A 14,393-nucleotide genomic window follows, 5' to 3' on the forward strand; every position below is an offset into this window, starting at 1 on the left:
AGGCACCAGCCTGTGCTGCGGCTCAGGCTGCTCGCTTGATGATGGGGAAGGCAGGGTGTCCCCTAGGATCTGTCACACGTCTGTCACAGTGGGTGACATGCTGTCTAAGCTGAAAAGGCTCCAGATTCGGATGACTTGGGGTTTATCGTGTCCTTGAACATTTTTCTCCTTGTACTTGTCTGGTCTTACAGAAACCTACAGAGGCAGCTCAGGCTGTTGGGTTGGTGTCAAGCGGTGGCTTTCTCCCATGTTAGCCTCAGTTTCCCCTCCTTCACTGCCTGCAGGTGGCTTTAGCTTGGGCCATGGAGCTTGTTTTCTTTCTTGGGGAAGGGAGTGTGCCTGAACAATACTGTTCAATTCTGGTCACAGTGTAACGGTTCTCTACAAGCAATTCTGGGCTGTTGCTGGCATTTTAAAGTGCCTGCCCAACATCCTCTAGTGCTGCCTGGTCAAATAGATGGAGTGGCTGCAGGAAGGTTTTGTCCAGGAGTGCTCAGCACCAACCTGTGTTGGCAGTGAGGGATGGGTGGTGGCTCTGCCCATGTGCCATGTAAATCTCTACCATGTGCATGCAGCCACCCCTTCTCCAATGTGTAAGTGCCTTCAGCCCCTTTTACACCTTGCAACTTCCCTGCTGCTCAGTTCTGCTCTTGCATGTGTCCTCTGAGCAGTAAAGGACATGGAGCGTGCAGCTCCTTGGGCTGGTTTGTGTTTAAGGTGAATTAGGGGCTGTTAGTGATAATGGAGAGGCACAAGGGTCATTAGCTAGAAACAGCTTTCTCTGTTGCTCCTGCTTGGCACAGGGGTGCCAAAAGATGGGCAAATGAAAGGACTGGACTTTAATTTACTTCCCCCCCCACCTTGAAGAAAACCACCTGACTGAACGTGGCCTTTCTCTTAGATAGTTTCTGTATTTTTCCCTGCTGAGGGACTTTCACAGTTTCTGCAGAGCAGTCACGTTGTTCAGACACAGCCAGTTGGGCTGGTGCCTTGGGTAGGAGATGCATCCCCCTACTGGGTTCAGGGCTACAGCAGGCTGCCCTCAAATGCTGAACCACTGCAGCAAGCCAAGGATCACCTCCAAACTGCCAGCAGTTAAGGTGGATTTTTTTTTTTATGACTATGTAGATGAAACTTTTAAAACAAATACTCTGGTTTCAGTTTGATCTGTGATTTATCTGAATACACAAGTTTTCCCTGAGGGCTTTTCCAGACTGATTTGGATGGGACGAGACGGACATCTAGTGGCTGATGGGACTGTCATGACACTGTCCAAGTATGCAGCAGCAGCAGACTGAACAGTCCTGCCTGCTGTTTGCCTACATTTCCCAATTTGATGTACGTGTAGTAGATGTTTCACAGCAGCATGTGTTCAAAGGTTTCATAGTTTGGGGAAAGATGAGTAGCTGTTTTGCCTATGACAGTATGTCAAATCCCAATTCTGCAGGAGAATTTGGAGATGTGGCTGAGAGAAAAAGATGCTGCAGTTCAGATTTGCATCTCCTCCTGGCTCAATCACACAGGTTCCTGGTAACTAAACCTCACGGTAATGCTGAAGGAGGACAGGATTCCTGCTTTTGCTGGCATTAGGGAGCGTGAGTGTGATGAGCTCGGTCCAGCCTTGGCAGCCAGCTCTGGTGATGGGCACATCCTGTCCTGTCTGCTCTTCCTGGAGCTGCAGCAAACACCAGGAGAAGTAAAGTGAGCCCTGTCTGTGGGCAGACACAGAGGGAAGGATGGAGGAGAAAGGGAAGAATTGCCATGACTTGTTAGTTTGTTTCTGGCTGTTGCCTGAGGATTTATTTAGTTGAAAGCAGAAGCCAGTGCTGGAATACGGCTGTGTAATAAAACACAGTAACCGCTTCTGGAGTGCTGGTCCTGATGGAGAAAGTCACAGAGGTGTAGCTGTGTAAGGGTGAGCTTTAAGCACATCATGAACTCATCTGCAACTAGTTCAGCTCGTGCTGGCACACTCAGTCTATGTGTTTTGGTTTTGCCATTTTGGTTTCGGGTTTTGTTTTTCAGTGGGTTTCTAGGTTTGTCTTATCACTTTCATCAGTGTGAACATGCTCTTCAGTCTGGTGGACATTACACACTGGAAGTGCTTTTGCTTTTAACATGTAGACCCCTTTGCTTTGAGGAGTTTTGACTGTAAGCTTTCCTGCAGTCCCGGGTCCCAAGGGGCCTGGGATCTGAGGAAAGAATGCATTCCTGTGTGTATTTGTATGTACATACACAGGTGGAAGATGGGGAGGGACCCAGATTGCTGATAGTGGTCATGAAGAGGAAATCACAGGTTTACCAAGGGAAAACCAAGACACATTTGAAAGTGCAAAGACTTAATATGCTATTGCTTCAAGTAACAACATAATAGCCTGTTTCACACAGGCGAATTACTTCTCTGAAGGTTCTAACAGTGCTTTTTCTCTCCAGAACTGGAGCCATCCACATTGGTGACCGGATATTAGCGATTAATAACGTGAGCCTCAAGGGCAAACCGCTGAGCGAAGCCATTCACCTGCTGCAGATGGCGGGAGAGACAGTCACACTGAAGATCAAGAAGCAGATGGAGAGTGAGTTGGGATGTTTTGGGATGGGAAGCGGAAGGGAACCCAGGTGATGGAGTACATAATGCTGTGGGGTTTCCTTCTTGTGTTGTGGGAGGTGAGATGAGGCAGCGTGGTCAGGGGCATGGCTGTGCACAGAGGGGGAAGGTGGATGTTTTCTGACTCACAGATGAAAACCAAAGGCAACCCAGGGGCTCTCTATGGTAGTGGGAAGAGAGTAGACAGCAGGATTAGTGCTGATAATAATTTTCTTTCCAGATTGACACCTTGTGCTGTTGCTGTTATTGCCTGCCTGTGTGAGTGTTTCACCCAGGAGTGAAGCAGAATTGCCTTTAAAAGTAGGAAAGTACTGGGTTTTGTTGTTGTTTTGTGGGTTCCCCCCAAAAAAATGATCAAGGGGACTCTGAGCTGGTAGAATCCATGAAAAACAAAACTCTGCCTTTAATTTAACTTTTTTAAATCGATTTGCAATACATCTTTCACACCTCTTCTCCTGGCTTGGGGTCCTCAGATCATCTTTCAAAGCATCTACCTTCACTCTAGAGATCCCCTTCTCATTTCCATGCCAAGCTCCCTGAGACTTTGAAGCTGTTCTTCGTGACACAGTATCCAAGAACAGGAGCATGCTTAGTACAGGCAGGTCACTTTTTTGGGGGGACATAAGAGGGATTGGTGAAACCAGGGAACATGCAAACTTCACAGATAAGCAGAGGCTTTTTCATGAAGTTCAGAAAGTAGCCGGTGCATTCTGGCTGCATTTCTGTCTCTCACTATGTCCTGTATTTTCTGTCTTTTTTTGTGCCATGCTTCTGCAGTCTCTAGATTGAGCTGGACCTACTTGTCCAGTGGCAATGGTGCTGTGGGAATTGGACGAAATGATCAAGCTCTTCTGAGCAAGCATGGCCCATGGGATGTCTGTCCTGCATCTGAAAAAGTAGCATTGCTCCTAAACATAGCACTTCTGGCAATGCACTTGTTTTACACATGGAGAAAGGCAGGGAATGTGGACTTAGCAAATAGAGGTAGAACTGGGGAGCTCATTCTGTTTCAAGAGACCCCAGTCTCATTCCCTGCAGCCAAGTGTCTCCATCCTTGGTCTGAAATACTCCTTATTCCCCCTGCTGACACTTACCATTGACACAGCCACTTGCTGAAGTAATTGACATGCAAGTGCCAGTTGGAGCCTCATTAATCATTCTGAGAATGAACCAGGTGTAATTGAAGTTTCAAGGTAATCTTGAGTTAATCATGGGGAGCAATCTTCTGAATGCTTGGAAAATAGGGACTTTCAGGACACGGGGCTTTGTTTGGTAAAATAATCTGTCCTCATTGACAAAAGAAGACTTTCAGAGGGTTTTTTATCCCAGCCTCTGTGAGTTGGAGATCCAGGGTGTGGATGGCTAACAGGATATCTAATCAACAAGGGCTCTAAACTATTCAGTACAAAGACATGCTTGTGCTGAGAAACCATTCCATGCATAGCTTGTACCTGAAATGGAATTTGATATGATGATAATAAGGGCCTATTAATACTTAAATAATGAAAGGGAAGGTCTGATCTTCATCACCTGTATTCAGCTTTCCATTTTCCAATCACTAATCAGGGGAAATTCAGCCTCAAAATACCAGACCCAGGAATTCCGCATTGTCATGAAACTCTCTCTCTGCAGAGGTGGTGATTAGCCTTGAATTGATATGAGGTTGTACATTCTTGGAAGGGGACTGTAACTTCAGCTGTGGTAGTCTGGGACCAGGTTGCATTGTTCTTGGAATCTCATTAAAATGTCTGCTTGTAACAGGAAGTTTGCAGCCAGCATCCTGACTATGTGTAGTGACAGGACAAGGGGGAATGGCTTTAAGCTGGAAGAGTGTAGATTTAGATTAGATATTAAGAAAATATTTTCCCTGTGAGGGTGCTGAGGCGCTGGCACAGGGTGCCCAGAGAAGCTGTGGCTGCCCCATCCCTGGCAGTGTTCAAGGCCAAGTTGGACACAGGGGCTTGGAGCAACCTGCTCTAGTGGAAGGTGTCCCTGCCTGTGGGAGGGGGTTGGAACTTGGATGAGCTTTAAGGTCCCTTCCAACCCAAACCATGCTGCGATTCTATGAAAGGCACAAGAAGGTGTGCTTGAGAACTGAGATTAGATGTCAACTCTCTCATATTTGAGAATCCTCAAATCCTCATCTATTCCATGTGCTAAAAACTCAGAAGGGCATTTCTTCTTGATTCAACTTGAGTTAAGAGTACAGCATTAAATCCTTTTAACCACATTGCATATGCCTTTCTCAGCTGCTTTGGAAGAGCTAAAGAGGTTCTTCAAAAGACTTACGGTACCTGGGCTTGGCTCTATATCAGCATAAGCCTTCGTGCCTGCTAAAGCAGCATGTTCTGGTTCCAGAATCCTATCCCAAGAAGTCGGGGAGTATAAACGAAGTGAGCGACCCAGAAGATGACCTGACAGACTCACAGAAAACTAGCAAGCTGTCTGAGATATACTCCAGCACAATTCCTAGCATGGACAATGTTATGGATTCCTGGGATGGCTCTGGCATTGATGCTGGGTATGGAAGCCAAGGTAAGCCAGGGTTGTATTTTCTTAAGGGCCTCAAGGTGAAGATAGGTAGAGCCCCTGAACCTGTCTGGAGACTGAACGTGAGCTGAAGCCTGTGGTCTGGCCACATTTACATGGCTTCTTGCTTCCAGCAAGGAACAAAATGTATTTTAAAGTGCACTCATGTGGTGCTCTGAGTTGATGTATCTGATTTAGGTTTTTATTGGCACATTTTTTCTGGCTTATATGGCATCATACTGTTCACAGCATTTTCAAAACCATTACAGCACTTCATAATTCAGATAATCAGAGGAAGTATTCACTGGCCATATGTCTTGCAGAGTATTTGGTCCATAGCTCACTTCTAATTCTCCAGAGAGGCTGTGTAGGACATATTAATCCTCTTCAGGATGTTTTAAAATCCACAAGAACGTCTGGTGACTAGAAGCACTCACTTAACAAAATAATTAAGGTAATACTACAAGAAAGTATTTCTAACTCTCTAGCGAGTGATCAGATGAACACATGTCTTCGAGGCCAGGTTTATTCAGCTGTGGCTTCTGGCAGACATATGGAATTGCGATGGAGGATACTCTAGTCATGGGAATAGATTTCTTTACTTGGAGAAAAGCACTGGAAAATAGTTATTCCAGTTTAGATTTAGTGATGTAAGCTGGTATTAATCTGTGTGGAAGCAAAACCAAACCCTGAACTGCCTCCGCAAAGGGAATTGGTGAAGAGACTGCTGTCCAGAACAGAATGTGAGAAAGGGAGGGATGCCGCAGGAGCACTGTTGCAAAGCACCTTCAGTGTGTGCTGAGCAAGGTGCGTGCCTGTGCTCACTGCACTCTGAGTTAGAGTGCCGTGCATGGGTGTCTTTTCCACCATGCCTGTGTCTTCAGCCTCCACTGGTCTGAGGTCTTAATTTGGGAAACCATCTGGGACTGGAGGCTTCATTAAGAAGGAATCCCCTGGCCTTCATAATGCTGCAATTCTTCTCCATCTATTAGGATGTTAACACAAGTTGGACACTGGATTTAGCAAAGTGATTGCTTGTACCGGTAAATTGAGAATGAGTAATTGAGCACAGAGCCCCAGGGAGCGGGGCTGATGCCAAGCTGCCCAACATCCACAGACTGCAACTCCGCTTCAAGAAGAAGCTCTCTCCTCTTCCCTGGCAACTGCATTTGTTTACATGGTGGTGCTGGGAAGAGGGTAGGGAGAAGGACATGCAGGGTTTCCCATGGGATGCTCAGGGAAGGCAGGATGCAGGGAAACCTGCCTGGAGATTGGGATTTACATCCCAAATGGAGAACTATCGATTGGGCTCTGCAGCCTTGTAGGTTTTAGGTTCATCCACAAGTTTAGGAAACTGCTCAAGGAAGGGTTTGGGCTGTGCTGAGCCTGGTGGGAACATGCCACCAGGTGGCTCTGAATTCCAGGGATCCAGCCCATCTCCCTGGAAGGAGGAGGTGAAACCAGAGGCACCCAAGTGACAGCTCTGCACACACCCCCCTGCGTCCCTGGCCCCACTGCTGCAGGGACCTGCATCCAGGGACCTTGCTCTGCTCTGGCAGGCAGCGGACACTCCTGACTGCTGTGACATGTTGGCAAGCACTTCTCCTGAGGCTGTCTCCAGAGCAGTCTAACCTTTAAAAACACATGGAGGAAACACTCAGTTAAGTGAAATAACAGACCTTGGCATTTTCAAAGAAAGTACTGGCATTGTCTTTGGGTATTTCCAGTGCTATGAGTTGTTTGGGAGGTCAAGTCTCCCTTAATTATGTGTTTCTCCTGTTACCTCTTCCTGTTCGCTTGATAGAGCATGTGATGAAAGGCTCTGAGGATTTCTCTGAAACACTCAATGGGCAGCAGGGAGGTGGGCAGGGGACTTGGGAGATTTATTTCCACTGCAGATGACACTGACGCTCCTGAGGAATGCTCTGTTTTGGAAGGTTACTGTCCAGGCAGCCACTCATGAGACGTGGGGATCTTGTGACTTGGGTAGCGGTGGATTTGCATCTCTGGAGTAAGACATTGCAGTACGGGGGCAGAAGTAGCAAAACTTGTCTGATTTCATCCCAACAGTCTGTATTGATCTCTTATCAAATGTGGTACAGAAGAGCCTCCCCTTCTCTCAAGCTAGCAGTTTTTCCTCCTGTTCCTTGCCTTTCATACACATGTCCTTGGAGCAGTTTTCCCTCCCTGCACCAGCTGATCCCAAAGGCACGGGAGGGCTCTGCTGGCTGCAGGAATTCCCTGGCAGCTCTCGGAATCAGGGATGAATCTTCCTCCTTTACCACAGCTGAGCACACTGGAGCTGGTGACCACCACTGGGTACCCTCAGTGCAATTACACTTGTTGAAGGGAAACTGTTCCTTCTGGCTTCTCCGGATGCAGTTTCTTTGCTGCTGTCCTTCTATATCCTACTACTTTTTTGTGCTGTCCATTAAGTCCCAAAGGCAGTTAAGCATCTAAATGAAGATTAACTTTTTTTCCCAATAGAAATCAGGCCTCCAAATCCTTCAAAACAAATGGGGCTGGGCACGCTGAGGGAAGCTTGGCAGCATCTTCTCTTTACCCTTTGAAGGACTAGCTCTATTTAAAGATGGCTGCTTCAATGGCACAATTTCTGTTGGGTTCAGTGTGGAAACAGGAGCTGTTAATCAAGGTTGGATCTGGCTGGGTGTAGAATCTGCCTCTGTGGGCATATGTAGTCCCAGGTCTGTGGATCCCAGACCCACACCACGAAACTACTGAGAAGTGGGAGAGCAAAGGAGAAATGGGGCATCTTATGACAAGATCCTGAGAAGTTGCTGTGGTTAAAGCAAGAACTGTTGGAAAGAATGACCCATTTCGGATGATTGAGGTGGAAGCAGTATGCAATCCATATGGCCTCAGGTTTGTGACTTTGGGAAGGAGGATCTCCTGGCTTGGCATGACTTATGCTATTTGGGTTTTCTAACCAGGTATTACTCTCTCTCTCTCCATCCCCTCTTGCCTTCCCTAGGTACGTATATACCTCAGGCTGCAGGAATAGCCCTCCATCCACATGAATGGAGACACAGCAGGCAAAAGAGCAGCACCCCTCCGGGGGACCCCAGGAAAAACTACCCCTACATGGATGGAAGCTTCAGTGAAGATGACTGGGACAAGCCCAGCAGGTACGGAGGGGTGGGAGGAGGCAGGGAGGAGCATCTGCAGATGTGGGTGTCACTGCACAGGGACAAGGGGGCATGGGAATGTGATGGAGTGGCCAGTGATGTCCCCATCTCTGCGTCAGGTAGCCATGGGGAGGGGTGCTGGGATGGTGACCCCCCTCCACATTGCCAGGTTACCCCGAGTGTAGCTCTGTGGCACCTATGCCATGGCCAGGGGACATTTGTGCTTGGAGTTAGGGCAGTCTCAGCTGCATGGACCACAGGTTCTTACCATGTCTCATTCTCCTGCCATGTAAAGGCTGCAGTGTTTTCATAGTTTAGATGCAACAGATAGATATGACCAGGGCTGTCCCCACATGCGTTGGCCAGGCTTTTCTGAGTGAGGATGCAGCTTCACAACAGCTCAAAACAGCCATGAAACAAAACAGGCCAACCAACACTTTTGGAGGACCAGTATGAGGTTTCATGTCCAACTTAAAATCTCCCAAAGCTGTGGCTGGACGTTTCTCTCCATCACACTTTGGCCCTTCCAACACCACAAATAAAGCCACGCTGAATGACCATGGCCAAGATAATCCCTGGACTTAGCTGGTGTGGGAGAAATCCTGCAACACTTCCTGAGCCCATGGGGGAGATTACAGCTGCCCCTTGCTTTGGGTCAAAATCCTGCTGGATTTGCCCCTCGCTGAGCCACACACAGTGGAAAAGCCTCGTTGCTTCATAACCCTCCCCTCGACATCCTCCAAAGTCCCCATAGTTTGTGTGTGTCGTGGTGTTACTGTCAGTTCTTTTTGTTTTCTCCTTATTTTTTTCCTTAACTTTGGTTTGTCCAAACAAAACCCTTAGAACATCTCATGGCCATTTCCACCTATTTAAAAGATGATCACACTGGCAGGAAGGCTGGCAGTGGCGGAGACTTTGTTCTTGTTTTGCATCTCAGCGAGAGCCAGCTCGCAGAGGTCGTTGTCCCTGGTGGCCCTCACAGCAAGGCCAGCTGAAGTTAGCAAATCTGAGCCCTCAAAGCTCTGCACGTCCCTAATGAGGGCCCTGAGCCCTGATGTCAAAGTGCAAGTGAAACGGTTCATGCTGCTGAGTGCTTTTATTAGGGAGAAAAACAAAATATCTCTAGCCCTGGCTGCCTTTAGCCTGTAAAAACCTGCTGACCCAGTGGTGTGAGGGCACCCGTTCTGATTCATCTGCGTCCTGGACGTGTGTGTTATATTGCGGATCTGAGAGGCAAGAAACTGGTAACTGGAAGGGACTTTTGCCTCCTTGGGAACCCAGGAGCAGAGGAAGGAAATGAGTAAGGGGAAAGAATTGAAAATTCCTTTTAGGGGGAAATTTTGGTTTGTTTTTATAAATTCTTGCTGTGTGGGTTTTTGACCTTTCTGCCTGGTGTGAAGGCTGCTGGACTTTAAAAGCTGATGAAAGGTAGGGGGGGAACTTATATACAATAAGCCATGTGAGATACTGCTCCCTCCAGGCAGGCCATGATCCCCCAAGGAGCAAAAGCACGTGTGTGTGAGTTTATGCCTCCTACACAGGCTTCCATTTAAACCTGTGGATGAAAAGCAAAGCGCATGCTAAAGACTTTGCAGTTAATAGAGATTTGGGAAAAGCTCTATTAATAGTCTTAAGAGGTCATTATATATTTAATGGAGGCCAGCCTCTGTTTGAGTTGTGCTCAATTTAAATGTTTTGACTCTGCTAAGTGGCTCTGGTGGATGAGCTCCCTTCCCCTCTGTGGCACTGATGACCATTAAGCCATGCGAGTGGTGTCAGATGTTGCAGAGGTGGAGCCTTGCCTATGTAGCTCCTAATAAGATGTGTAGAAGATGCATTAGGGCTGCTCTAATGTCACTGTCTCTTTGGGATCTGTCCCCGTAACACATTAGTGGGTTTATTGTGACCTTGATTTAACACCACAGAGAGCTTAATTCAAGAGGCTCTTGTTAAACTGAGTGCTGTTTTGCACAGAGCTGGTGTTCAATAAGCAGTGTCCAGTGTCACCTACTTCTCTGGCTTGTTCAGAGAACTTCAGCATGTTTCATTGCTATTTGATTTAGCAGTCTGAGAATTGACCCTGGTCAAGGCGGGAAATTGCAGAACCCCCAGAAAGACACACATGGTGTTCACATTAACATATGTTGAGAGAGCTCCTCTCTATCCTTACTCTCAGATGTAGATGGAACTGGTGGCAATCTTCACATGGTGGCAATCTTCACACAGCAAAAAGTGCTATGGCTGTTCTATAGCCCCCAAAAAGAGACATTGTGAAAGTAACAGCTCAGTTCCCTGGCCATCCCAAAGCAAATGAAACGTGGTTTGTATGGGTTATACATGACACTGTCGATATTGCTGGCTGTTGTGTGCATTTGCTTGTCCAGCCCAGGGCAACCATTTTTATATACATCTCTGCATTATTTACTCTCATAGAGACCTAATGTATTTATCATTTTCTCACCATGTCTGTTACCCTCTGTGTTTTTCTCTCTCTTCTCAGGTGTTCTGTGTCTCAGATCTGAGCTCTATCCCATCAGCCTTTGTACTAACAGTCTCTGAGGCTCCTGGTTTACCCATAACGCATCCTTTTTTCTTTCACTTCTCTATTTCACCAAAACGTCTTCCTAAACCTACAATCTTCCTACAGGCACTTTTTAATTTACCCTTTGAACTTTGACATTACTACACCAACTTAATTCTTCCTTTGAAGGACACTTGTTAGTAAATGCATGGAGGTCTCGTATTCGGACTCTTGTCTGAAAAGTTCATATTGTTTGCTTTTGTATATGAAGACTCTTCAAGTCTCTGCTTTTACTGGTGAGACACTTGCTGTAGCCTTGCGGCTTTCACCCCGCTGCAGAAGAGTGCTGACAATGTTTGGTTCCTACGTTACAACAGATACCCCAACCGCCAAAATGGCCTTGAGACCACTCACGAGGATAGTTTTTGGCGTGTTTTTGGAGAAGCTTTGGAGGATTTGGAAACATGCGGCCAGTCTGAGCTTTTGAGGGAGATTGAGGTAAATCCCTTTCTGAATTTGCTGCTGATCCGACTGTTTTGCTCTTGCCCTAAATGTTAGACTGTTTCCCCAGATCTGTTAACTGCCCATAGCATCCCCGTGCTGCCAGTGGTGTGAAGAAGGGTTTGAGTTTAATCCATGTCAGTTTGTGCTAATGGATAACTATGTCTCATTAGATAGCTGCCTGTGTGCTCTTTCACCCTGAGCTGATGACTTACCCACCAGGAACTCCACGCTCCTTTTGCAAATGGTTGTTGGCCAACAATCTCCACATTACTGTTGGCAAACCTTCCCTATCAAACGGTAAACCCTCTGCTTGGGAAGATTCTATCTGTCCAAAGCACTTAAAGGCCATGCAAAAGGGGCCCCCTTTAGCCACACTGGGACTGAAGGCTTGGCTTACTTCAGATATAGGCTGGCCCAACATATATCTTGCATTCAGCTGTCACTCTGCCGGAAACTCTTTCAGTGAAATAGGTAATTGGAAGCTTTTCAGCCGGGCTTCCCCATGGAAAAATCAGAGAAAGTAATTGCTTCCTGCAGAAATAAGGTGTTTCCTCTCTTCACAAATCACTTTCTCTTTTCTTTATCCAAAATGCTTTGGAGGTCATGTTATTGTGTCCGGTTGTAGGATGAGGAGCCTGGATTTCTAAGCTGTGGGATGCAAATAAAGGCCTCCCTCAAGACTGTTGAGCAGCAGGAAGCAAACCTGCCCAGCAGGATGGGACCCAAGCTGCTCCCCTCCCTGATTCAGCTCCTGCAGCCCAAAAGAAGGAGCAGGACCCCGTGAGCTCATCTCTCCCCTTGCCTGCTATGTGCCAAGGACTGGAGAGAGCTCGCTGGGTCGTGCCCTCCATCACCCCCAGTGGGGCTGTGTTTATGCATAATTGCGTATCTCAGGCTTCAGCAAAAAAAGGCAATTTCTGAATAATTGAAGGTGGAAAAGGAAAGTCCTGTTTTGGTCTATATGGTGACAAGGGACTTACTAATTGTTCTTTTCTCCTTGATCCTTAGCAACTGTAAGTGGGGGAGGAAATCTCAATTAAATTCATTGTGTTGAAGCACGAATCCATGTATTTAGTATCTTAACTGCTGAAGAAAGTGCAGATTTAAAAAAGAACAAACCAACACACAAACCCCACAAACTGTAACTTTTTCCTTTAATCGCTTGTTTCCTGGACCTGAATGTATTTAGAAATGAGTTTAGGCAGCTGCTCTCAACCTTGCTGAACTGTTGTTGAATGCTTAAGAAAAAGTACCCCTCTGAAATGATGCGTAGATGTTTCTCTTCTGCAGAATAGTTGGCACCTAAATGTGAAAGAGTGGATTTGTTGGACTATTGTGAAATGCCAGGATGGACGAAAATGTCCCTTTGCCCCAATCCCTTTCATTTTCCAGGGATCCATAATGCAGAGATGCTGTTTCAAGGCTTTGGAGCTTTGACAGTTATAGCAATGCTTTAAAAAAACAAAACAATGAGAGTCATGCAAGATGACCTAAGATAGCCTGGAAACGGGTTCACATGCAGCAGCAATCCACTCCCAGACTATGGGGTATGGGTAGAAACAGGCTTTTTCCAGTATGTCCAGTGGACAACGTGTCCCTGCTTTGCTTTGAGGGCAGCCAAGACATGGAGAAAAACAATGCAGGGCAGCCACAGGCTGGAGAAGTCTGGAATTGTCCTTTCTGCTGCTTGCCCTTAACCCAAAGAACCCAGCAAATTGTTTGTGGTGCTGCAAGAAGTATTTAAATACCTTGAAGGTAGAGAAGGAGTCGAATGCTGCTGGGTACTGGCTGGTGATGGTATTTACTGGGTGTGAGGGGGGACAGTAGCACGATGTGCAGAGACCTTTCTGTCTCCTCACTGGCTCTGCAGTGCCGATGTTGGTACAGCATGGCACAGCATCCTGGGGTGTGTTGAGACTGCCTGAGGTCACTGAACAAACATACCCTGGTTGGCTGTATTGATGTTTTTTAATCTGTGTTTCAAGTATGGGGCAGGTCAGCGTCCTTCTACCATGTAGCAGATTTCTCTGAGTTTTGGCCAAACTCAGGCTGGTTACATCATTTTTGTGTGAAGACCTGAAAAGTGCAAAGCTAAAAGGTTGTGTTTGGGATAGGGTGCGGAGTCCTGGCATTTTCATACTGCCACCACAATTTGCTTTATTTGCCTTTGTTCCAACTTGGAGCAAAGACCTGGAGGGCCTTGATTAGAGATTTAGTCAGATGGTGTTTCCCCTATGCTCAGGAGCAATTGCTCTTTGACTTGCCAAGTTTAACATTGCAGAATTTTGCTATCTGCTCCCTACCTTTCCTTTTTTTCCTTTCTACCTTTTGACATTTAATGGGACTGCAGATCCTTGGAGCCTAAACTCTGAAATGACAGTTTTCATTACACTGTTTAAATGGACTCTGTGACCTAGAGCCAGTTGAGGTTCCACAGACTGGATTCTTGACTCCTTTGTTAGCTTTGATCAATGTAATCTCATTAGCGAAAAGCATTGCCAAATGGAGTAGAATCTACTTAGGGCCATCTTTTAATGGATGTTATCAGGGATGACCAGGCTTAAATACTACTTAATTTCATATTTCTAACTCAGTTTTCCTCAGTGACAGCTCCCATTTACTGACAGATCAAATCCTAATTTCTCTACTGAATTGGCCTCAGTGGAGTCCAAGCTATTGCCTCCCCTGGGCCATTGCCAGCCCTGTGCGATGCTGATGGTGAGCTGCAGCCTGCAGGGTAGGCTGGAGAGCCCAGCAAACACTGGTTCCTCTGGGAGCTCCCTGAGATTGGGATGTTCACCCTTCTTGACTACCAAGAAGGTTCCTTCACAAGATGAGGCCTTCCTGGCCCTGTTTGTGTAGAAGGCAGAATTGGTGAAGCTCCATGTTGGGGTGCAGAGCAAACAGCAGGTCAGTGATAGATGTGGCAGCAGGCTTCTGGTCTGGAGGTCTGGAAATGGCTTTTATAGCCAACTAGAAGAGCTTCTTGGTACTTATTTTCTGATTCATGAGAGCAATGGTGCCATCCTGTTGTCTGTGCCACTTTTGTTGCCGCGTGGTCCATCTCTTCCTGCTGCTGGCTTAACTG

The 14,393-nt window shown here is 46.8% G+C and overlaps 1 protein-coding gene across 5 annotated transcripts in view; it reads left to right on the forward strand.

The window, feature by feature from the left end:
* Positions 1–14,393, forward strand: part of GRIP2 (glutamate receptor interacting protein 2) — a 243,182-nt gene that overhangs the window by 222,451 nt on the left and 6,338 nt on the right. For 4 of the 5 annotated variants that reach the window (XM_030501553.1, XM_030501556.1, XM_030501554.1 and 1 more), the window contains 4 exons: positions 2,434–2,573; positions 4,964–5,140; positions 8,127–8,280; positions 11,179–11,299. In XM_030501553.1, the coding sequence (XP_030357413.1) occupies positions 2,434–2,573; positions 4,964–5,140; positions 8,127–8,280; positions 11,179–11,299 (592 nt within the window). Of the gene's footprint in view, positions 1–2,433; positions 2,574–4,963; positions 5,141–8,126; positions 8,281–10,456; positions 10,641–11,178; positions 11,300–14,393 lie in introns of those variants that run through there. The other variant, XM_030501557.1, reaches the window with a different exon arrangement.

Source organism: Strigops habroptila, chromosome 11, assembly GCF_004027225.2.
Source record: "Strigops habroptila isolate Jane chromosome 11, bStrHab1.2.pri, whole genome shotgun sequence".
NCBI classification, from domain to species: Eukaryota; Metazoa; Chordata; class Aves; order Psittaciformes; family Psittacidae; genus Strigops; species Strigops habroptila.